This window comes from Equus quagga, chromosome 20 (assembly GCF_021613505.1).
Source record: "Equus quagga isolate Etosha38 chromosome 20, UCLA_HA_Equagga_1.0, whole genome shotgun sequence".
Classification (NCBI taxonomy): Eukaryota; Metazoa; Chordata; class Mammalia; order Perissodactyla; family Equidae; genus Equus; species Equus quagga.
In genome coordinates this window covers 17,748,518-17,772,164 of record NC_060286.1, presented here as the reverse complement: position 1 = coordinate 17,772,164, position 23,647 = coordinate 17,748,518, and the positions used below count along the sequence as shown (strand labels likewise).

At 52.2% G+C, this 23,647-nt stretch overlaps 1 protein-coding gene across 8 annotated transcripts in view; it reads right to left on the bottom strand.

Moving 5' to 3' along the window:
* PAPLN (papilin, proteoglycan like sulfated glycoprotein) overlaps positions 1-23,446 on the bottom strand; it is a 45,849-nt gene extending 22,403 nt beyond the window's left edge. For 3 of the 8 annotated variants that reach the window (XM_046647027.1, XM_046647033.1, XM_046647034.1), the window contains exons 1-12: positions 23,362-23,446; positions 19,313-19,372; positions 6,261-6,376; positions 5,321-5,381; positions 4,890-4,992; positions 3,391-3,521; positions 2,430-2,553; positions 1,876-1,956; positions 1,612-1,784; positions 1,371-1,494; positions 839-965; positions 388-453 (exon numbers count right to left, since the gene is read on the bottom strand). In XM_046647027.1, coding sequence (XP_046502983.1) covers positions 388-453; positions 839-965; positions 1,371-1,494; positions 1,612-1,784; positions 1,876-1,956; positions 2,430-2,553; positions 3,391-3,521; positions 4,890-4,992; positions 5,321-5,381; positions 6,261-6,376; positions 19,313-19,372; positions 23,362-23,436 — 1,241 coding nt within the window. In that variant the 5' untranslated portion in view covers positions 23,437-23,446. Of the gene's footprint in view, positions 1-387; positions 454-838; positions 966-1,370; positions 1,495-1,611; positions 1,785-1,875; positions 1,957-2,429; positions 2,554-3,390; positions 3,522-4,889; positions 4,993-5,320; positions 5,382-6,260; positions 6,377-19,312; positions 19,373-21,048; positions 21,165-21,242; positions 21,267-21,629; positions 21,809-22,221; positions 22,265-23,361 lie in introns of those variants that run through there. The other 5 variants (XM_046647031.1, XM_046647030.1, XM_046647032.1 and 2 more) reach the window with 5 other exon arrangements.
* Positions 23,447-23,647: the final 201 nt, after the last annotated feature.

The window sequence follows — 23,647 nt, the reverse complement described above, 5'->3', positions numbered from 1 at the left end:
AGAGCTCTGCGCAAGGGCCGACAGCTGGGCCCTGCTCGCCATCTCCATCCTGTGCTGCTGCCTGTAACACGGAGCTTGGCTGCCTCCCTCTCAGCTTTGCTGTCCTCACCTACATCCTTCTGTTTCCTTCTCACCAGGTTCCCTGTTACCCCCAGCCAGACTCCACTCCCCTCGGGTCTGACCTTATTGGAGGCATCTCCCAGAGGGGCTGTGCTCAACCATGTGTGAAGTGGCACTGCCTGGCCCAGAGGACCCGAGGAAAGGGCAGCCGCCATGGCACCGTGCAAAGCCAGGCCCACCACCAGCCTGCAAGACCAGCTGCCACCAAGGCCACAAGGGTGGAGGGACTGCACCAGTGCTGCAGAGAGCCTGTGGCCTGCAGATTACCTGTTCCCGCACACACGCTGGGCCTCAGCTAGGCACCACGCCCTGGGCTGGTACAGGTAAGAGGTCCTTTGTGCATGAACAAAGGCATTGCCGATGCCCATAGGCCCTTTGGCCCAATCCCTGGCCTCAGCATCTGCTGAGCCAAGGCCCCCACCGGCTCAGACAGATGGGGCCTCCAGTACCTTCCCCAACCCTCCTGCCACCAGCCTGGACATTCTGGGCACTGAGTGGGCACACGAGGGTGGACAGTGTAGCCCTGGGCATCAAGCTCAGGCCCCTCCCCAGCCTCCCGCAGTGACAGCTGCCTCCTCCCCACTCCAGCCACAGCTGTGGGGAACCCTGGGTCACCCAACCTCTTTGCTCAACGCCTAAAGCAGCCTAGGGACACCGCTCCCTTCCCACCCAAGAGTTTGGGCCCTGCCCTGGATGGAGGGGCTGGCAAAGGCCTCACCGCTTGGTCTGCGGGCAAGGGTGAGGGCTGCAGGGGCGGCGGTCAGCCGGCCGCAGCTGGTGCTGGCACATGTGGTCAGGGTAGGCCTCGTTGTCGAAGGTGCAGAAGACCAGGCGGGACTGGTGACCTGCAGAGGCACGGCCACCACAGGCAGCCAGTCAGTGAACATTCACCAGAGGCACCTCTGGGCCCTGCACCATTCTGGACACATCCCACGTGTCATCTTGATTAAGCCTCAAATGATTTCAGGAAACTGAGGCTCAGAGTTTTATCTATGGGCGATGGAGCCCTGCTCTGACACCTGGTCGTCGGCTCCAGGCCAGGCCTTCACTGCCAATGGAGTACCGTCTCCTCTGAGATGCCACCGCCTCACAGAAGCCCTCTGTGTTTCTCTTAGCTTAGGCAGCAGCCCTTCATGGAGTTCCCCAACCCCTGGGTTTCCCCAAGGTGACCCCCATGACGCACAGATGTCTCATCCACTGTCCACCTCCCCCGCAGGGCTGGAGCCCCGAGCCACCCCGGGTCCCCTCACCTCCGTCACACTCAGCGCTGCAGTCGCTCCAGGAGCCGTGGCTCCAGCTGAAGCCGGGCCGGGGGGCGCCCCAGGGCAGGTGGTACTCGTAGCGCACACCAGGGTTGGGCTCTTGGCTGATGAGCTGTGCAGGAGGGTCCTGGTGGGGCCTACCGGCTTTGCCCCGCAGCCCTCCTACCGACCTTGGGCCAGAGGTGCCCCCCACTGGCCTCAGAGGCCCTCTCCCACCCATCACGCTCACCTCAATGACCAGGGGCTCTGAGGTGGGACCGTGCGCGTGCAGCCGCTCAGGCGCCAGGTCCCCCTCGGCGCCCCGCTCGTAGTGCAGGAAGGTGCTGGCCACTGGCAGGACCCGTGCACCTTCGACCGTCCAGTGCCCGTTGAGGTAGTACTGTCCACGGATGTTCTTCACCGCTGTGCGCGGGGAGCCCCCGTCAGCAACCAGGGCAGGACCCACCGCCCCACCGCCGCCGCAAACTCGCGCAGGACCCCACGGAGCTCTCACCCAGGAAATTCCTGCTGGCAGCTGCCTCCTCAATGAGGACACTGGTGGCCCCCATGGGAACTATGAGGATCTGGTTGTAGCCTGAGGGGGCAGAGATGCTCTGGGACCACCCAAGCCACAGGAAGGAGCTGCCTGAGGATGCTAAGTGCCCGGCAGCACAGAGGGGGTCAGGGAAGGGTCAGTAGGACACAGGGAGCGCTGGGCTGTTTGGGGAAGAGTGTTCCTGAAGGAGGAAACAGCTTTACAAAGGTCAGGGTGAGGGGCAGGCTGGGGCACCCAAAGTGACCGGGAGGGGGAGGGGATGATGGGGGAAGGGCCGAGAAGGGCATCCAGGTGGCAGCAGTATGAGATGAGACTGGATAAGAGGGTCCTAACCAGCGTGGTCCATGGGCTCCTGGGAAAGGGTTTGGCCTCCACCCTGAGGCATGACCTGAGTGTCAGATCAGACCCTCTCAGCACCATGAGGGGAACTCAGCCAGTGCAGGAGACAGGCAGGGAAGGGACAAGCCACAGACGGTTGTGTCAACTGTCTATGGACCCCCGGAGGACCCCACCTCTGCTGAGGTCATTGGCCTCAAAGGTGCCTGTGACAGGGTAGCAGGTCGTGCCGTCACCCCCACACTGCAGACACTTGTCCTCCTGCTTGGACGAGTCTAGGTTGTAGTCACAGCCAACAACCTGCCAGGCAGAGATGGGCGACAGACAGGAGAGACAAGAGGGAGTCACGGACACACCAGGACTCAAACCCTGGTGGCCTGGCCAGGTCAGGGAGGGGTAACTACTCATTAGCCGTTGAACAGTAAACATCCACCTGAGTAAACCTTGGACCCGGCCTGAGGCTGACAAGCCGCCTTTTAGCTGCTCAGCACCCTTCTCCCCTTCTCTGGCAACAACACCTGATTTTCCTTTGGGGGCCACCTCTCTCCCAGAATTTGGCTAGAGCTCTCCAACAGTGGGTTTGGGCACATCAGTGGGTTGTACGCCTTGCTCAGAGAGGGTGGTCCAGGGGGAGCCCAAGCCAAGTCAGAGGCAACCCCAGGTCACTGGAACTCCTTGGAATGGGGCGCTCTTTCCCGAAGAGTCGCCAGGCTGGGATGGCTCATTGTGGAGCTGCTGGTGGCCACCTTCACACCTCAGGGAAGAGACTGCCTGATCCTAAGGCTGACCCAGAGGAGAAGAGAGCCAAGAGGCCAAAGAGACATTTCTAGCAGCATTGTTCAGGCACTGCAGCCAGCCAGCCAGCCCAGCCCTCAATGGCTTTTTTTCTTTTTTTGCTGAAGTCAGTTTTAGTTGGGTTTCTGTAACTTGCCCCCCAGGGCAGTTGCCCTTATCGTGGGCTAGAGTTTCCCAAGGGCAAAGGTAAGAGGGTCATAGGCATCTGTGATGTAAGGCACCTTAGAACCTAGTCTTGAAAAGACATCAAGCTCCTGAGAGCCACTGGCCCTGCTGGTGCAGGACAGGGAGACATCCTGCATAAGCCCTGAGCCAGCCCCCCAGGTGGGGGGCCCAACTCACCCGGCAGCTGCCCTCCACACAGACGTCCCGTTTGCCCGGCTCACAGGGCGTCCCGTCTACCACGGCCTCCTTGTGTTTGTAGTAGAAGCTCTCCCCCTCGGGAATGCAGTTCAGTTCACACTTGTTTGGGGCTGGGGCAAGCAAGAGGGGAAAGCTGAGGTCCCCAGCGAGGGTCAGCCTACCCTAGGGCAGGGGCCAGAAGCATCCAGTGGCTGGGAGAGAGCCCTTGCAGCAGCCCCCCAAGTGGCTCAGAATCCCACCCCATCTCAGGGAGAAGGTCTGTCTCGGCATTGTCTATAGTAGCTGGAATGTTACCAATCTTCTACCCTTTAAGGAAATTACTGTCTATCGATAGAAATTATGTATGTTGACTATGCTGTTAAGAATGATTATGAAGACTATCTAGTTATATGGGAAGATGCTTATAACACAAAATGCAAAATGGAACTATGTAATTACAAATACGTAAACATAGAAAATGATGTAGAAAAGGCCAGAAGGAAATGCTAGCAGTGATCCCATGAAAGAGGTGGGGTTGAGGTCATTTTTTTCTTGTTTTAACTTGTATATCTATCTAAATATTATATACACATTGTTTAAACAGCCCCAAAGTTCTAACAGTGTTGTAATCATCTCCACAGCAAACACGGCATCCCTCTGCTACCCTTTCCTCTGTGTTCTGATTTTTCTATAATATGGATATATTTCAATCATTTTCAGCATACGCTCACCTTGGGATCCAGGAGGAGCAATGAATGCCAAAGGCCCACTGGGGCCACCCCACCCCGCCAAGACCCATCCCTCCCTACCTCACAGCACACACAGGATATAAAAGTTCATTGATTTGGAATGCGGCGTGCCAGAGAGTTTCCAGGAGTCATTTGCAGGGAGCAGGGAAAACTAATACTCGGGCAGTACTAAGGTATCTTCTGTATGTCTTAACAACATACAAGTTAGTGTTTCTTCCTTGAACTGCATTTATTGCTCTAAAAATTAACGACCTACACCCTCCTGAAAGTTCCCCGTGGCATGCCCTGCGGCCCCAGAGACCCCGAGTAAAGGGCCCTCGCTCTGCGGAGCAAGGTGGCGCGTCCTGCAGTCTGCGCAAACCCGGCGCCAGCCGCGCCCCGCCCCCCGCGCGCCCCCCACCGACACAATCCCCCTCCCCGCCGCCCCCCCGCCTCGACCCTGCGCAGCAGGAGGCATGCTACGGGGAGCCGGCGAAACACATGGGGCTCCGAGCGGCGTAGACACGGACACGGCTTTGTTTGAAATGCGTACAAAGGGAGAAAAGGATGGAAAGACCTCAAAATGACCACCAGTCATTTTGTTGTGTTTGCCGTGGGCACGTGCTGGGGGCACTGGTGATTTTTTAAAATCTGACAAAGCGCCTACAATACGGTAATAAAAATTGAGACGAAAAATCTGTGTGTAAAAGAGATCCCAAAACGATGCGGAGCCGGGGAGCAGAGCGCGGCGTCGGGCCCCGGGCGCCTTACCCCGATAGTAGGGCAGCCACCGGTACCGCCGGCCCTGGAACTCGCGGCCGTCGAACTCCGCGCACTGCTCGGCCCGGAAGTCCCGGGCGCCCTCGGGGCAGCTCTGTGGGGTGGAGGGCAAGGGAGGGAGTCCACCACCCGGGTCTGCCCCTCCCTTCCGGGTCCCGGTCCCCTCCTCCCCCGCTCTCCTAGCTCCGGGAGTCGGAGCCGGCCCCCAGGGCTCCCGTGCGCTCCGCTCCAGGTGCGGGGGCTCCGGGCCGCCCGAGGAGAGGCTGTCCCTGCAGGTGCGGGGGCAGGAAGGGGCTCCCGTAGGCCCGGCTAACCGAGGGGCCTGGGTGGGGTGGCTGGAGCTACAGGAGGGCGGCGCCCGGGGCGGGATGTCAGCCGGATGGTGCGTCCTGGAAGCTGGTGCCCCCCACCGTGGGCTTTACCTCGGTGCGGCAAGAGCGGTGGTTCCGGGCCGGGCCCACGCAGCTGGAGCCCCCATCTCCCCTGCAAGACGAGATCACCGGGAAGACCCGAACCCCCGCGACCCAGCAGCCCCTGACCCCTCCTGGGGTCTCCCGCAGGTGGGCACAGGGGGGCCAAGGTGAGGAGGGGGTGCCCGCCCTTATCGGTTCCCTCAGGTGGGTACGGTGAGCCCCATGTTTATCCCAGAGAAGCAAGACTGGGAATTCTAACTACCCAGGAGTCTAACTTGGGGCCATTCTGCCTCTGAAAGCAAATTTCCAGAGAAGACCCAAATTCTGCTCCTGGAGATAAAATAAGATGCAATAAATACCCACCTGGGGGGGTAATTCAGTCACTTAAGGAGTCAATGAGTCTAAGGGGCTAAGAAGAACGTCTCACCTCTCTTCCTCCTCACACAGGTTCTCAGGAATAGTGAGCTACACCCGCTAACAGGCAAGGGGTCATCAGCCCTTCTTTTGTGCCCACCCCTCTATAGCACCTGTCAGAGTGCAGGGCACACAGTAGGTGCTTAATAAATCACTTGACATGGGAAACACGTATACTTGACAAAGAGGCTGTGTCAGGTTAGGAATTATGGGTTGAAGGTTATTCATTAATTCGACAAGAATTTACGGCACCTGCCACATGCCAGGCTCTGCATTAGGAGCCGGAGACCCAGGGGTAGATGAGGCAGGGATGGCTCCAGCTCCTCCAAAATGAGGTAGATTGCGGAAATCAGAGTGTTCATATGGGGGAAATAACTTGATTTCAAATACTCCATCGCTGCTGCTCCCAGAACAAATCTATTGCATGGTGGCTTCTGCCCGTGGGGCCCAGTGCTGGCGCTGGATTCCCAGCCCAGGACCCAGCAGACTCCCTCGCATCTCTTTTAACAAGTTGGCCCATTCCAGCCTCCCCTACCTCTGAGAGTAGCAGGGGCGCTCCCGGAAGCTGATGCCCCCTCCGCAGGTCCGGCTGCAGGGGCTCCAGTTGCCCCAGAGACCCCAGGTGTCGCTCTGCTGCCTCAGCTGGGGAGCCTGGAGGAGAAGATGGGCTCAGGAGCATGAGTCAGCACTCGGAGCCCCAACCAGGGCACTCAGAGGCTCACCCGAGGGCCCCCTGCCCAAAAGGGGCCTGGGATTCTCCCTGCTAGAGCCAGCCCCTCAAGACTCAGCAGCACGCCAGGCACCCTGAACACACTCATTTACACAACTATCCAGCTTTCACCATAAGCAGCTGCGAGCCAGGCCTGGAGGAAAGCGGAAGGCAGCCAGGAAAAGTCTGGAGTTCCAGGGGCCACCTGGGGGCAGAACCCTACAGCCAGGGGCAGTGCACAGGGCCGGGCATTTGTGGGTTACCACTGATGTAGGGGCCCTAAAAGAAGGGAAGCAACACAGGACAGAGGCACGGCAGATGATGAGGGGCACCCACTCTGCTTCTCGCTTAGGAGCTGCCTGACTCTGGGCCAGTCACCTAAGCTGGCTCTGCCGTGGTTCTCTCATCTGTCAAGGTAGCCACCACCAGCAGCTCCTGCTATTTGCCAGGCGTGCTGGGGAAACTGCCAGGCTGGGGGCAGAGACTTTCTCCCCAGACAAGGATATGCACTGGCCTGTGCAGAGTCTGGTTTGAGAACTGAGAAGTCTGCAAACGTTCCCCTGCATGGGAGCCATGGGTCAGCAGAGGGCGCCCTTCCAGGAGGGAGATATAAAAGGGTGGGAAGGTAGGTAGGGCTCCATCCTTGCAGGGAATGTCACCCACAGGCAGCGCCACGCTTCCCCAGGGTGTAGAGTGGAGTAGCCACACCAGGCCTTGTTGCACCTGTTTCTGCTCTGTGTGCTGACCTCATTTCTGAAGTTTCTGTAGCTCTGGCCTATTAAACTAGGAATTTAATCTAATCCTCTGGGGTGGGGGGAGGGGGGCTATCAATCTGTGGCAGAGACTCCCAGGAGTCCTCCAGTATCCATCCTCCCCTTCTCCCATTGTGAGAGAACCCTTGACTCTTAGCTAGGTACCTGGCTACCTCTGTAAAAGTTCGTTTCCCAGACTTCCTGCAGCTGACGGTGGCTGTGTGTCTAAGTTCTCATCAGTGAGATGTAAATAAAAGTGTTGGGCAGCAGCCTCTGGTAGTCTCCTTAATAGATAGCTTGCATGCATGTGCATTTGTCCTTTTTCTTCTTCCTGCTATACTCTTTCCTGCTGGTTGGAAAGCAGATGTGATGGCTGGGATGAGAGCAGCCTTCTAGACTAGGAGGTGACCTTCAGTCAGCAAAAACAGAAGGACCCCAGAGCCTGGAGGACTTTGTGAGACCAAACATCCCTGGACTTCTGACCTCTGGGTGTTTATGTGAGAGAGGGGTCAAGTCTCTCTTGTTGAAGGAGACTTGCTGAAGGACTGTTATTTGGGACTCTGGAACAGGCATATAACCCTAATGGATAGAGGTTCCCACCGGAAAGATCTGACGCCCTGCAGCTGGCATGAGAACTCCATGCGCTACACACATGTTCTCTCATCTAACCATCGGAACAACCCGACAGACCCAGTGCATGGATAAGAAAAGTGAGGCAGAGAGAGAGGGGAGCCACACAGGAACAAGTGGACACAACAGCCGGTCAGCTTCACCCCGGGCCTCTGCTCTCGGGCTGGGCTATGTTCCCACCTACCTCACTGGGGCAATCAAATGAGACACTAGATGAGTCCTAATACTAGATGAGCTGGACAAACGTTGGACCTTACTTCCAGTTTTGCCAGCAGGCAGGAGTACTGGAAATATGTCCTGTTGCTGGCAGGGGACTTTATTTTAGGGCATCACCCCATGAGAATCCCTAGGAAAAAAATTACTCCCATTTTCCAGAGCAGGCACTTAAGTCCTAATGCAGAAAAGCGAGACCTTCCTCCCTCTGTGAGCCTCCTGCAACTTCACGGGCTCTCAGGTGAGGGTGGACGGTTATGGCCCACAGATTCCTCACAGCTCATTTCTCACACGCCTGGTGCCACGTCTAGTATCCTTGTTTATGGCAGAGCCAGAACCCTGAATCAGAACAAAGCAACTAAATTTGCTGAGCCACACACAAAACCGAGAGGGAGGGGCCGGCCAGACCAAAGGTCTTAGCTTTCACTCTTCACATCACCTACTCCTTCGTTCTAACCAGGACAAAATCGCCAAGCTTTTGAAAACCAGTGAACCAGAATATCAAAGTGTTCTTCCAATGAAATTGAAACTGAAATTTACTTGGATCAAGTTCCTATTTTATTTAATTTTTTTAAAGATTGGCACCTGAGCTAACAACTGTTGTCAATTTTGTTTTTTGTTTCCTTCTTCTCCTCCCCAAAGTCCCCCGGTACATAGTTGTATATTTTAGTTGTGAGGGCCTCTGGTTGTGGCATGCGGGATGCCACCTCAGCGTGGCCTGATGAGTGGTGCCATGTCCGCACCCAGGATCCGAACCAGCAAAACCCTGGGCCACCTAAGCGGAGTGCGCGAACTTAACCACTCAGCCATGGGGCGGGACCCTCAAGTTCCTATCTTAAAATAGAAGATATTGAGTGTCAGGGGTGGAGGGTGACTTTCCAGGGATGACCAGCATCCAACCTCCCACACCCCCCAGACACACACAGCCTCATGACATTATAAGCATTCTGAATGGCCCACAGGGACTGCTGCCTTCTCATCCTGCCAGTGTCGGCCTGGTTACTAATTACCCTCTGACCAAGGCCTGTCTGGATGTCAGTCTCGGCTCCAGAAGCACGGCAACCTGAGCCTCCTCAGTCCACCCTTCCCTGGGACTGGGCTGGTCTTACTGGTGTAGGCAAGGCCACGAGGGGCACCCCTGTCACCCAGTCACCTAGTGGCCAGCAAGATAAAGTGGGGGGAGGACTGGCCTGAACAGAGGCCCTCTGTGCACTGAGCTTTACAAACATCCCCTTGCCTCTCACAGCCAGCACCTTTGAGGCAGGCATCTACTCGCCTGGGGCCACGAGCAGGCAGGATTGAGGGACCTAGTCTGCCAGATCCTAGAGCTGTGCCTTGTCCGTGTGGAAATTAATAAAAGATACCTTAACTAAATTGGAGTCAGGAAGGCCTTTAGGGGAACTCTCTTGCCGTAGAATACATTTCAGTTACACCAAACAGGAAGAGAGGGCCCCTTGCATCTTCCACAGAAGTACAGCTACTTTACTGCTGAAGGAAGATTTCTCTGCCGCTCGGCAACAGCCCAGCCAATGAGAAACATCACAGCGCAGCCAATGAGAAACATCACAGCGCAGCCAATGAGAAACATCGCAGCGCAGCCAATGAGAAACATCACAGCGCAGCCAATGAGAAACATCACAGCGCAGCCAATGAGAAACATCGCAGCGCAGCCAAGAGAAGCCACTGCCCCCCTGAACTGCCACTTTCCCCCAGTGGACTTTCCTTAGAACAGCCCCTCCCTACTCTCCCCACAGGAGCTAAACCAAATTGGAAGACCGGGCTCTAAAGTTAGGCAAAATGAATGGTATGTCTATTTACTTTGGTACCTGGAGGCTTCTGGATACACACAAAGCTCTAAAATCACCTCACTACAAGATACCTGGTCTAAATTAGCCCAAACAACTGAAAAACGGAGGGAGAGCAAAACGGCTTCTGAAAACTGACGTTTCCCTCCCCATTCTTCTTTGTCTCAGGCGCCATCATGTTTGTCTTCCCAGACTCCTTTGTCTCAGACTCTGCCCCGGCAGCCATCTTGTGGCCAGGCTCCACCCCTGATGCCATCTTCCTCTCTTCCCCTCTGCGAAAACCTGCTTCAAGAATCGGCCGTTGGGGCCAGCCCTGTGTCCAAGTGGTTATGTTCACATGCTCCCCTTTGGCTACCCAGGGTTTTGCTGGTTTGGATCCTGGGCGTGGACAAGGCACCACTGATCAGGCCATGCTGAGGTGGCATCCCACATGCCCCAACTAGAAGGACCCACAACTAAAAATATACAACTATGTACCGGGGGCTTTGGAGAGAAAAAGGAAAAATAAAATCTTTAAAAAAAAAAAAATCAGGCCCTCTGAGATGCAGGGATGCCTCAGCATCCTCAAGGCAATCAACGTGATACACCAGATCAACAAAATGAAGAATAAAAATCACATGATCATCTCAATAGATGCAGAGAAAGCTTTTGACAAGATACAACATCCATTTATGATAAAAACTGAATAAAATGGGTATAGAAGGAAAGTACCTCAACATAATAAAGGACCCATATGACAAACCCACAGCTAACATCATACTCAACAGTGAAAAACTGAAAGCTATCCCTCTAAGAACAGGAACCCGACAAGGAAGCCCACTGTCACCACTCTTCTTTAACATAGTATTGGAAGTCCTAGCCAGAGCCATCAGGCAAGGAAAAGTAATAAAAGGGATGTAAAGTGGAAAGGAAGAAGTGAAACTCACTATTTGCAGATGACAAGATTTCATATATAGAAAACCCTAAAGAATCCACCAAAAACATATTAGCAATAATAAACAAACACAGTAAAGTTGCAGGATACAAACTCAACATACAAAAATCAGTTGCATTTCTATACACTAACAACGAAAATAGCAGAAAGAGGAATTATGAATACAGTCCCATTTACAATACAATGAAAAGAATAAAACACCTACAAATAAATTTAACCAAAGAGGAGAAAGACCTATACACTGAAAACTATAAAACATTGAAAGAAATCGAAGATGACACAAAGAAATGGAAAGATACTCTGTGCTCATGAATTGGAAGAATTAACATAACTAAAATGTCCATACTTCCTAAAGCAATCTACAGATTCAATGCAATCCTTACCAAAATCCCAATGATATTTTTCTCAGAAATAGAACAAAGAATCTTTAAATTTATATGGAACAACAAAAGACTCCAAATAGCCAACCAATCCTGAGAAAAAAGAACAAAGCTGGAGGTATCACACTCCCTGATTTCAAAAATACTACAAAGCTATAGTAACCAAAACGGCATGGTACTGGCACAAAAACAGGCACACAGATCAATGGAACAGAATCGAGAGCCCAGAAATAACCCTGAACATCTATGGACAGCTGATTTTCAACAAGGGAGAAAGAACATACAGTGGAGAAAGGAAAGTCTCTTCAATAAATGGTGTTGGGAAAACTAAACAGCTACATGCAAAAGAATGAAAGTAGACCATTATCCTATGCCATACACAAAAATTAACTCAAAATGGATTAAAGACTTGAATGTAAGACCTGAAACCATGAAACTTCTAGAAGAAAACATAGGCTCTTTGACATCTGTCTTAGCAGCATCTTTTCGAAAACCATGTCTCACAAGGCAAGGGAAACAAAAAATAAACAAATGGGACTACATCAGACTAAAAAGCTCCTGCACAGCAAAGGAAACGATCACAAATGAAAAGACAACCTAACAACTGGGAGAAGACATTTGCAAACCAAATATCTGATAAGGGGTTAATATTAAAAATATATAAAGAACTCATACAACTCAACAACAAAGAAACAAAAAACCCAATTAAAAAATGGGCAAAGGATCTGAACATTTTTCCAAAGAAGATATACAGATGGCCAACAGGCACATGAGAAGATGTTCAACATCACTAATTATTAGGGGTATGCAAATCAAACCTACAATGAGATATCACCTCACACCCATCAGAATGGCTATAATTAACAAGACAGGAAACAGCAAGTGTTGGAGACGGTGTGGAGAGAAGGGAACCCTCATACACTGCTGGTGGGAGTGCAAACTGGTGCAGCCGCTATGGAAAACAGTATGGAGATTCCTCAAAAAATTAAGAATAGAACTAGCATATGATCCAGCTGTTCCACTTCTGGGTATCTATCCAATGAACACAAAAACACGAATGTGTAAATATAATTGCACCCCTATGTTTACTGCAGCATTATTCACAATAGCCAAGCCTTGGAAACAAGCTAAGTGCCCATCAAGGGATGAATGGATAAAGAAGACGTGGCATATATACACAATGGAATACTACTCAGCTATAAAAACAAGTGAAATCTTGCCATTTGCGTCGACATGGATGGACCTTGAGAATATTATGCTAAGCGAAATAAGTCAGACAGAGAAAGTCAAATACCATGATCTCACTCATAAGGAGAAGAGAACAACAACAACAACAACAAACAAACACATAGATACAGAGATTAGATTGGTGGTTACCAGAGGGGAAGGGAGGTGGGGGAAGGGCGGAAGGGGTGAGAGGGCTCACATGTACAGTGACGGATGGTAATTAGTCTTTGGATGTGCACATGATGTAGTCTACACAGAAATCGAAATATACTGATGTACAACTGAAATTTATATAATGATATAAAGCAATGTTAGCTTGAGAAAAAAACAATCAGACCCTCTGAGGATTCAAATGCTAAGTCCCTAATTCCTAAGTTAAGTGGAGCAAATAAACAACTAGAAAGAAAATTGTAAATAGCAGTTACCCTAGACTTTTGATAACAGACAAAATGACTCCAAATACAGCTCTAAAAGGATTCTCACAGCATGCAAATAAAAGTTTTTAGTAAAAGACTTTCGCCATCTGAACAAGGAACCTTTCTTTAGTCCATCTGCCAGAAATACAACTTGCATCCAACTCTTGAGTTTTGTACCGAGACATGGCTAAAAGTTTAAAATGAAATCTATGTCTACGTGTCTATGTATGTATGTATGTAAGTATCTTATAGAGATGTGATATTTTTCTACCTCCAGATGGCATTGAGAGAATTGATTTGTAAAAACCTCTATTTAATTGGCTTGAAATTAAGCACTTATAAATTAAGTATTCCTAAATCTCAGAAACATAATAGAAACTAATTTAAATGCTTTTCAGGTTCACGTGATCTAGGATTAATCTTTAGTAAATAAAAGCTAGCTTAAGGTTGTCCGTATAAATAAAAAACGGGCATGTCTTCAGACTTTTTAGTATTGGGTGTAGTGAAAATGTACAATTTTTTCCTCCGCCTGAGTGCACTAGTCATGTAGGTTCATGCCGTCTCTGTTACAAAATTTGTCAGCAAGAAAGTAACTTGAGATGATGGTTGACTATTTAACGTCTAATCCTAGCATGACTGTTAAAAGTAAGTAATTAACATAAATATAAATAAGATCGAAGTTCATACTAAGTTAAACAATGGAGAGTCACTGAATACCTAAATCATTTTCCAAACAAGATAAAATACTGAAACACTAATTACTGAACATAGGTTTAGTAACAAAAGATTTTATTCCCTCTCCTTGTAAAAAGAGAGAGAGTACACTAATTAGGCTTATTTGGTGTGTCGAGTTATATGAGAAGCATGGTTGAATAAGTGATAATAAGCCTTTTTAAGTTATAGTGTATGGATGAATATTACTAAAAAGTGTTCTAGAAATCATATAAAATTCCTAAACATCTGATATGTCCTAATATAATGTTATTACCTGTAATCCTAGTTACTATCTAAAATGTATAGGATAAAAATACCCAAATTTTATTGTTAATTGTATTTACCCATTGCCTTTTTTTTTTTGGAATATTAGCCCTGAGCTAACATCTGCCAGTCCTCCTCTTTTTGCTGAGGAAGACTGGCCCTGAGCTAACATCCATGGCCATCTTCCTCTACTTTATACGTGGGATGCCTACCACAGCATGGCGTGCCAAGCAGTGCCATGTCCGCACCCAGGATCCGAATGGGCGAACCCCAGGCCACCAAAGCGGAACATGCGAACTTAACCGCTGCGCCACCAGGCCAGCCCCAACCCTATTGCCTTTTTAAAAAGTTTTTTTGTTAGTTATAGACAGTTATTGTTTTACTTTGATGCTTTTACAAATATGCTTCCTTTGCAAAGAGATTGATGAAAGAACCTGACGAGTACTCTGGGTGCAGGCTTGATAACTTTAAGTTCATAACACTAACCTGGGTGGGAGCTTGTGGAACTGGAGTGAAGGAATGATTGCTTTGATGCTTTATTTTCCAGGTGTAAAGGACCCCTTTTTCTCCTCTCCTTGAAGCTGTCTGTAACTTACAGCAATTTGGTAGAGTATATCTTTGCAACAAGGGTTAAAACATTTCTTTTTCTCTCCACCTGATCCATCCAGAATTCGGAAACTCTTAAGTATTCTTTTCATGACAATACACGTTTTTGCATGGGCTCATGAAGGTCTGTTCTCCTTGTAACAAAACACAGTTGGAAACACTGGCTATTTTACCACGACTTGGACTAGAATGTTATATTCAAGAAAGATGTCCATAGACTCAGACGTGACCAGACAGCTTTCAGTTACTGCTTGAAAAATCAGCCTAGAAGCTCGCTTACAAGGTTTCAGCCAAACAATCTTTAAAAAAAGCTTTTATGGTCAATCACTATTCTTGCTGCATTTATATAAATAATCAGGCCAAGTTTAATACAAACAAATTAGTTTTACTATGATTATCATTATTTAAAACTAGAGATTATTGTGGAGAGAGAAATTATGCTTGCACCTTTGTAGATACTAAATTCTAGTCCTATTGTCTTCAAGGTTTTGTTATATACCTGTAACCTGGACTGGATCCTGAATTATTCCTGTTTCCTTAAAGGTCTGGCTATGATACTCCAAACTGACGTTTCCAATTTTACTGCCCTTAAAATCTCCTTGGAAGGGACTATCCCCACCCAGGTGACAGCCAAACCTCAGGGACTCGAGCCTTGGGTACACATCTCACAGCTGAAAAGGCTCCACCTGACATCTGGTCCTGACCCGACACCGGAGACCTCAAATCAAACTGACCAGGAAGAGAAGCAGCTGACATGTGAGGCGACAGCTTTCCTGACATGACTGGACCAGGCCTGTACACCCTCTGCCCACTGTTGTTTCTTTACTTTCTCCCTCCCTCTCCTAGAAGGACAATGCCCTTGTTTGCATTTCCCAATCCCTTGCAAAAGGGGGAAACCTCTGTTTGCTGAATTTGCCATCAGAAACCTCGGTCTGTTCAAGACAGTAATGACCCCTTAGTTCACCCTATAAGTACTGTCACTGGGACTCCAGATGCTGTTGTTTATCTAAATTGATCTGCCAGCCCATCCTACCGACTCGGGGTACTAAGCCCACTTAAACTTGCTCCTTGCTGTACTCTAACCCAGCCTTGGGAGGGGAAAACAAGATCTTTTGAATATTTGCATGAAAAATTCTGTGGGGTCACCAATGTAACCCAGGCCATCTGTAAATTTCTTGTTATATCCATATATCTAGGCAACCTCTTGGTATGTGACAACATAGTATCTGAGCCTTGGTCATATAATGCTAACACCCCTATGCCGATGAATGAGTCTATAGATTATGCTTGGGCAGCTCGTTGCCTTGACAGCTGAAGACTACAAGGACAGTGTACCCTGGCTGTACTCACTGTCCTGTTCTCTTTGCAAAACCAGAGACCTCTCATTGGTCTCTCCCATCAAATCCCCATAGTTGCTCTAAACAAGAGCTTCCAGGAGGCGTACATGACTCAGTTTGCCTCCATGGGACGAGCTTCCTTCCCATGGATCGGAGCAAGTACCAATCAACAAGTGATCGAGAAGCTCTCTCTGACACTAGAAGAGTTGGCTAACTCCACAGCCAAAACAACTTAAGCTCAGCAACGATTGCTTAACTCACTGGCCAAGGTAGGTTTGGATAATGGTATAGCCCTTGATTATCTACTTGCTGAGCAAGGAGGTGTCTGTGCAGTGGGAAACACCTCCTCTTGCTCATAAATGCCTCTGGGGAAGTGGAAACCCAATTATGTAAGATTAGTGAGAAAGCACACTGGCTACAACAAATTTCACCTACCAATCCACTGTCTTGATTTGTTCAGCTGGTTACCTTCAGGTCTGGGCTCCTGGTTTAGAACCATCCTGTAAACTGGGCTCATAGTTTGCTCTTAATCTTACTCTGTATACTTATTGTGAAGTTATGTACCTACTGCTTGTTGAACCTCTGTAAAAATGACGTGCCCGAAAAAGTGATGTTAGCTCAACAATTTGAAATGATTTCCAACGCCTACGACCTCAGACAACTATAGACTTTGAATAGGAAATGCATGAGAGTTCTCCTCCTAACCTGCCTGTTTGCTCAAATGTGGCCTAGATGGTTTTCACCCACTATGCACCTTCCCTCCAATGTGGGACACAACAACCAGGAAAGGTCCTTCTTGGCACCAAGGGACAAGACCACTACATGCAGAGACCTGACTGTTAAGCAGTGATGCTTTTGGAGAAAGATCTTGATCAAAAGGGGAAATGTAGAAATTAATAAAAGAAAGAAACCTTTACTAAATTGGAGTCAGGAAGCTTTCATGCCCTAGCCTACATCACCAGTTACAGCAAACAGGAAGAGACCTATCCTTCCATCTTGGACAGGAAGTAAAACTACTACTGAAGGAAGATTTCTCTTGCCGCCTGGCAACAGCCCAGCTAATGAGAAATGCTGCAGCTCAGCCAATGAGAAGCCTCTGGGTCCCTGATCTGTTACTTTTCCCCCAAGGGACTTTTATTTAGAACAGCTCCTTCCTGTTTCCCCCTTTTCTCTATAAAAGCAGCTCCCCTCCTTTGTTTTCTGGATTTGCCTATGGTTTGCCACAGCATGCACATCTCCAAATTGCAATTATTTTGGCTATTCCCAAATAAATTCATTTTGAGGATAAAACAGGCAAATTTGCTTTTTCAAGTTGACATGCACCAGCCCACGCTGTCTGAGGAAAGAAAGCACATTCAGCCAGCAACAGCACAGGCAAGCTTTGTTCCTCTGTAATTACCCAAACTATGAGCTGCAGGATGGTGTGAAGCCAGAATGAGCTAGTCCAGTCCACCTCACCCTGGACCTGTCCTCACCTGCCTCTTGCTGCTCTCAGCACCCCACCCACTCCTCCAACTCCCACCTGCGGCAACTCAGGAGCCCCCTTTCTGCTGCACTGTTCCCAGGGGATCAGCTGCCCACTGTGCATATGTGTGTGTGTGTGTGAGAGAGAGAGACAGAGAGAGAGAAAGAAACAGAGAGAGACAGAGAGAGAGAGAGAAGGAAGGGAAGCGGAGGCTAGGGGATGGGAAGCCCCCTCAGGAACCCTCCGCCTGACCAGCCTGGGGTTGGGGGGCCTGAGGAGTGTGGTGGCACCTCTGCTTTATTCCTCCTTAATCATCTACTCGTTCTGTTCAAGCCGATCCCTGTCAGCACTGAGGACCATCCTGAGAAGTGCTGGGGGATGCGGCGGGGGTGACAACCGAGCTGTGAGCCGTGGCCACGCCCCCCGCCCCCCAACAAGCAGGGTGCTGGGAGGAGATTCTCAGCCCGGCCAGGCCAGGCCCAGCCCGTGGAGGCTCACACACTTGGAGTAGGGGGCAGGAGAAGGCTCCTCAGGTATTTCTAAGGGAAAAAGCAGCCAAAGGACCAGGGCGCTGTGTAAACCTTGACTCATTTCATCTGCACGGCAACCTGTGGGAGGGCATTATTACCGCAAATTAAAGGAATCTAAGGCCTGGTGATATGCTAAGGGTCACCCAGCTGTTAAGGGGCAGCTGTGAGATTTCATCCTGGGGTCTTGGCGCCACGGCTCCCGCACCTGAACTGCGGCCTCCAGACAACCAGGCACCAGGAAGAAGCCTGTGCCAAGGACCTCAGAGTGTGGCACTTAGGGAGGGCCATGGCCAGCTGAGGTGACGTGGGAAGCCAGCAGGTGGTAGAAAGGACATGAGGAAGGAGGGCTCTAGCTCACCCACCTGTGCCCATGCTGGATCCATGGGGCTTTGGAGGAGTGCCTGCTGCCCACCACTACCGTCTGTCCCTGCCTGCCCGTCGTGGCCCTTCCCCTCCTCCACTCACATCTCCACGGGGCCATTGCCCCCACCCTCCCCAAGCAGCAGACAGTTTGGAACCTGCAGCCCGCACCTCCTGCCTGCCTCACAGAGGGCTGGGAGGGCTGAGGGTCTCCCCTGGGGAGAGCTCTCCAGGGGCAGGACAGGGCCTGGCTGCCTCTGTGCCCTCCATCCTGTCCACGCCAAGAGAAGCTTGGCAGGAGGGGCCTCCAGGACCAAGCCCAGCTCTGCAGACCCTCCCCTTCCCAAAGGTGGGCCCTGTGGTCTAGAAGATTCTCTGAATATCCTCAGGACCCAGGAATGATCTCCAGGGACCCCCATCCTATGGGCCCCTGTTCATGAAACAGCTACTCTGCCAGTTACCTTCCCGTGTCCACTCTGTAAATTTGCACAAATGCAGTAGCTACTAGCTGCATGTGGCTAATCTAAGTTAATTAAAATCAAATCAAATCAAACTCAGTTCCTCAGTTGCACTAACCACATTTCATGTGCTCAATAGCCGCGTGAACCCTGGGTCTATCTTATTGGACAGCACAGATACAGAACATTTCTGTCATCTCAGAAAGCACTATTGGACAGCCCTGCTCTAGATGCTAACCCCACATGGGGGGGGAATGACTGGACCCCAAATCTCGAAGCCCAAATAGCCCAGCTGAGGGCAGCTGAGTTTGGGCCCGAGTAGGCGTCTGGGGGGATGGTCCATCTGGCTGCACCTTGGCTGGTGCAATCATTGTCCCCGCCCCTCCTTCCAACCTGGAAGACCACCCCAGGGAGGGGGTTCTGCAGCATTACCGTCCACCCAGCACCTTCGGAAGGGGAGGGCTCTGGGAAGTTGCCATTCCTGCAAACTGTGCCCCCGCAGCCTGCCCGGCACGCCCCTTTTTTGAGAGAGCTGGGGGATGGGCGGGCAGGGCGAGGTGTCGCCCCCTCCCACCCCATCTTCCCATCATTGGTCCTCTCCTGGGGATGTCACCGTCACTGCTGCCGCCTGGGGCTCCAGCAGTCAGGGGGCTCCAGCAGTCAAGGGGCTCCAGCCGGCGGCAGGTCGGCTCCTCCCGGGTCCTGAGCCCGAGCGTCCTCCCGGCCGAGCCCCTCGCGCCGTCCTCCCCAGCAGGCTCCTCCCGGGGCCGGGCAGGGTCGCACTCACCGAGGACCCGGGCGCCGGGGCCAGCAGCAGGGGCACGAACAGGAGCAGCCGCATCTCGGCCTGCGGGAGAGACGGGGTGAGCGGCGCGGCGGGCCCCTCCCGCCTCGTGGCCCACGGGTGGCCCGGGGAACAGCAGAGGGAGGGAACGCCGCGGGGCGCCGCTCACACGCGCAGGAGAGAAAAAGCCCGTGTAAACTGGCTTCCAAAAGTTCAGGAGTCACTTCTTTCAGGGCTTCAGAGACTTAAAAAAAGAGGGCAATTGAAAACACTTCCTTGTTGAAAGCAGGGAGTTCAGAATCAAAGCTATCAGACTCGCTGTTTAAATTCAGCAAGAGATTCCTTTTTTAAAAGCCATTATACCAGTTGTTTAAAAACTCGTTATTTTTTTTCCTAAAGTCTCTGAAGACACTTTTAAAACTCAACTCAAATGCTTTTAAAATGTTAATTGTATCTTACTTTATAACCCACGCCAGCATTTCTCTGCTGGGGAAGTTCCACCAGCAGGCTCCATAAGCAGTGTGGTGTGTGTAAACAGAGTGCCTGCGTGGAGTTCGGTGTGTGCATGCATGTCCTGCGTGCACGTGCAGTGTGGACAGTGCCTGAGTGCAGTCCGGTGTGTGTGTGCGTTGTGTGTGCACGAGTGTACATGTGTTGGAGAATGACATAAGCAACGTGCCCCGTTCAGTACAAAACATTAAACAAGTACTGACTTGTATGCTTAAATTTAAAAACCTATATTTTACCGATGTTCTCTTTAATTTTTTTTAAGAATAAAATGACTTCAGTTTACAAGGACGAAACAACATACGTAAGTCGAGTTCGGCAGAATGTAACCTAGCACATTTAACCACGTACACGCTCTGCTAATTTAGCACCAGCAGTGATTCATTTGGTTCTTAAATTTTCGCCATCAAATCAGAGGTTCCCGGGGCGCGGGGGCGAGGGAGGCAGTGCGCTGCCTCCCCGCCGCCCCCTCCGGGGAGAGCCGCGTGCGGGAGGGGAGGCGGCCTCACCGCCGGAGCCCCGTTCTAGGGCTGATGACGGACGTAAGCGACAGGCGATGCTTCTCTAAAGGAGAGACTGAGGACAGGAGCGAAGAACTTCACTTAAAACTGCGACCGCAGGCGCGCGGCGATTTGCCGGGGACCCGCGCCTGGCATCCCTGCGCGCCGCACCCAGCAGACGCGGGGGCGGCCGAGGCCGGCGGGACACCCTTCTCCGTCCGTCCCCCAGGCGAGGATCTTCCCCGCGCCCGCCCCGCCCGAGGAGGCGCCCCCACCCCGGCACCGGCTCCGCACCATCCCACCCTCCCGGGGAGCGCGCCCGTGGCCCTACGGCGGGAACGTGGCGCTTCGGCCGCGAGGCGCGGGCGAGGGCAGGTGCGGCCCCGCGGGGAGGGAGCGCGCTCGGTCTCCGGGCCCCGCGCCTGGGCGGCGTCCGGCCGAGGGAAAGACCGAGGAGGCGGGGGCGGCGGCGCGGGGCCGCCCGGGTCGCGTCCGTCCGCCCGGCACCGTCCCCCGCGGCTCCCGGCGTTTTCCTGCCGAGGGCGCGCGGTGCGGAGCGCGGGCTGGCGCTGCGCCCCCCTCGGCGGGCAGAGCCGCAGGCGGCGTCTCCTCCGGGCCCCCCTTCCTCCGACTCTGCTCTCCCTCCCTGCGAGCCGGGTGGGGAAGAATTCCTGCAGCAGCCCCTGGGCGGCCCCGCCCCGCCGCTGGGTTCCTGTCCCCGCGCCTTCCTACCTGTCCCCGGAGCTGCAGGGCGCGCAGTACGCAGTGCCGCTCCGTCGGCGCCCGCCCCCGCCCCCGCCCCAGCCCCAGCCTGGGAGGTCCGCCCTGCAGCCCGGAACGCCAGCGGAGGTTGGACTTTCTCTCCCCGCTGCTGGCTGGCTTCCTCCTCACCCCATCTCCCCCCACCCAGCCCTGCTGACACCCACCCCCAATCGCGGCAGGACGACAGTGCCCGGGTGGAGAGGCCCCACAGTGACCGGTGATGCCTAGGGCCTCCATCTCCTTGGGTGTGTGCCAAGGCATGGTCTGTCCTCCCGCCCCATCTCTCTTCTCTTGGGCCGGCACCAGACATCTCTCCAGTCCCAATTCCTCTGCGCCCCAGCCTTCCAGTTCGGTGCCATCCCCGCTCCACGCCCACCTTACGTACGACACACCTCTGTGTCCAGCGGAAGACTTGTCTTCCACACCTGACGTCTATACTGCTGCCGCGGCTGAGTTTTTCCACACACGTGCTGCTGTTTGCCACCTCCCAGTCAGCTTGGGGCCCAGAATGCACTCTCCAAACCCCCTCTACCTTTCCAACTCCTACTCACCCGTCAAGACCCTGGTCAAAAGTCACCTTCTCTAGAAGCCTTCCGCACACCATAGCAGGCAGAGCTGGTGGCCCCTGCTCCTCAGTCTCTGTCCCTGTGTGCTGTAGTCCTGCGGTGTGTCACACTGGGACTCTGAGTCTCCCTGACTCAGTTGTGAGGTCCCTGAGAGTGACGCTTGCATCTTATTGCCTCTGCCCAGGGCACTAGTTGGGATCAAGTTAGGGGCTCAGTAAATACGACAAATTTAATTTCCTTTCCTAGTTGACCTTTTTTTCAACCAAGGCACTCCTTGCCTGCCATCCCTTTTTTGGAACTGGAATTCACCTATCCCTGGGAAAACAGCACTGGCCCTGGGGCACATGAGAGGTGGGGAGGTCACAGGCTGGTCCCTTTCCCCCATCCTCTTCTGCCCCTTGTCTACTCCCAGCCGTGGGTCATTTCTCCCCTGGCCTCCACCGGGGCAGAGAAAAGTCACCAGCGGGGAGCTTGCCCCCCGTTCAGACCCCCGGCTCCTGCAGCTCTTCTCTCCGGGCTGATGCTCAGACAAAATGCTTATTAAACAAAGGCATTTTGATTCTGGCCCATTTCTTACCCATCAAGGAGGAGCAGAGGAAGCAGCAGCTGTATGGAGCCCTGGGGACTTGTGTGAATACTTAGGCAAAGATAAAGCTTGGCAGGGAAGGGAGTGGAATTACCCAAAACCTCTCTAGAAAAGGAAAAATAGTTTCTTCCGTTCAGAAAGCCTCGCTCCCTGCCCCCACCAGCCCGGAATTTTCTGAGCTTGGTCAAAGGTCCCCCTCTAAGTGGAGGAAGCCTGCGAGAGGGGCTGTGTGTGTGGGGGGGGGGGGGGGGGGGGGGGGGGGGGGGGCCCCGGGCCCCTTCCTGACTTGTTTCTGTTTTTTTTCCGTGATCCCTTCTTCTCAGACACCAGGCGGTGATTTCTTACTCCCCACCCCGGCTGCGAAGCCGGCCCAGAGGCTGGGGAGGTAGGAGCCACACAGGGTTAAAGGGCAGCCTTGGACCCGCCAGCAGTTACTGGCGTAGGCAAGTATTTCTCCTCTTCAAGCCTGGCGTCCTCGCCGCTACCTCAGAGGGGACATGGTGAGACAGTGCCCAGAACATAATTGCTGCACAAAAAAAATGGTGGTTTAGAAAGAAGATTCAGGAAATAGTGTAAGACCGTCTCTCCCTTTGTGAACTCCCTTCTGCATGGGCCCTTGGGTGCTCGCCGGCTGCACCAGAGACTTCATGCTTGGGGCGCTGGGGGGCCGGGAGGCAGAAGGAGCAGAGCCCTTGGAGGCAGACAGACTTGGGTTGGGAACCTGCCAGGTGAATGTCAGCAAATCGTGTCACCTCCTTAAGCGTCAACTTGCTCACTTGCGCCTCACACAGCGGGGCCGTGGGGCGGGGGGGGGGGGGGGGGGGGGGGTGGTGGTGGTAACTGGCTTCTATAAAGCTCCCCTAGGTGCTCAATAAAAGTTACAGTGGTCCCCCCTTGTCCCCGGGGCTACCTTCCAAGACCCCCAGTGGATGCTTGAAACCACAGATAGTACCGAACCCTATACATACTATTTTTTCCTATACATACATACCTATGATAAAGTTTAATTTATAAATTAGGCCAGTAAGAGATTAACAACAATAACTAATAATAGAACAATTATAACAATATTCTGTAATAAAAGTTCTATGAATGTGGTCTCTCTCTGTCAAAATATCTTATGGTGCTCACCCTTTTTCTTCTTGTGATGATGGAGATGATACAATGCCTATGTGACGAGATGAAGTGAGGTGATGACGTAGGCATTGTGATGTAGCGTCAGGCTACTATTGACCTTCTGACGACATGTCAGAAGGAGGATCATCAAGCATGTCAATGGTTGGATGTCAGGAGCATGGTTGTCAGTGGTTGGGGATGCAGCAAAGGGATGATTCAGGTCCCCAGCAGGACAGAACTGGATGGCGTGAGATTTCATCATGCTAGTCAGAATGGCACGCAATTTAAAACATGAATTGTT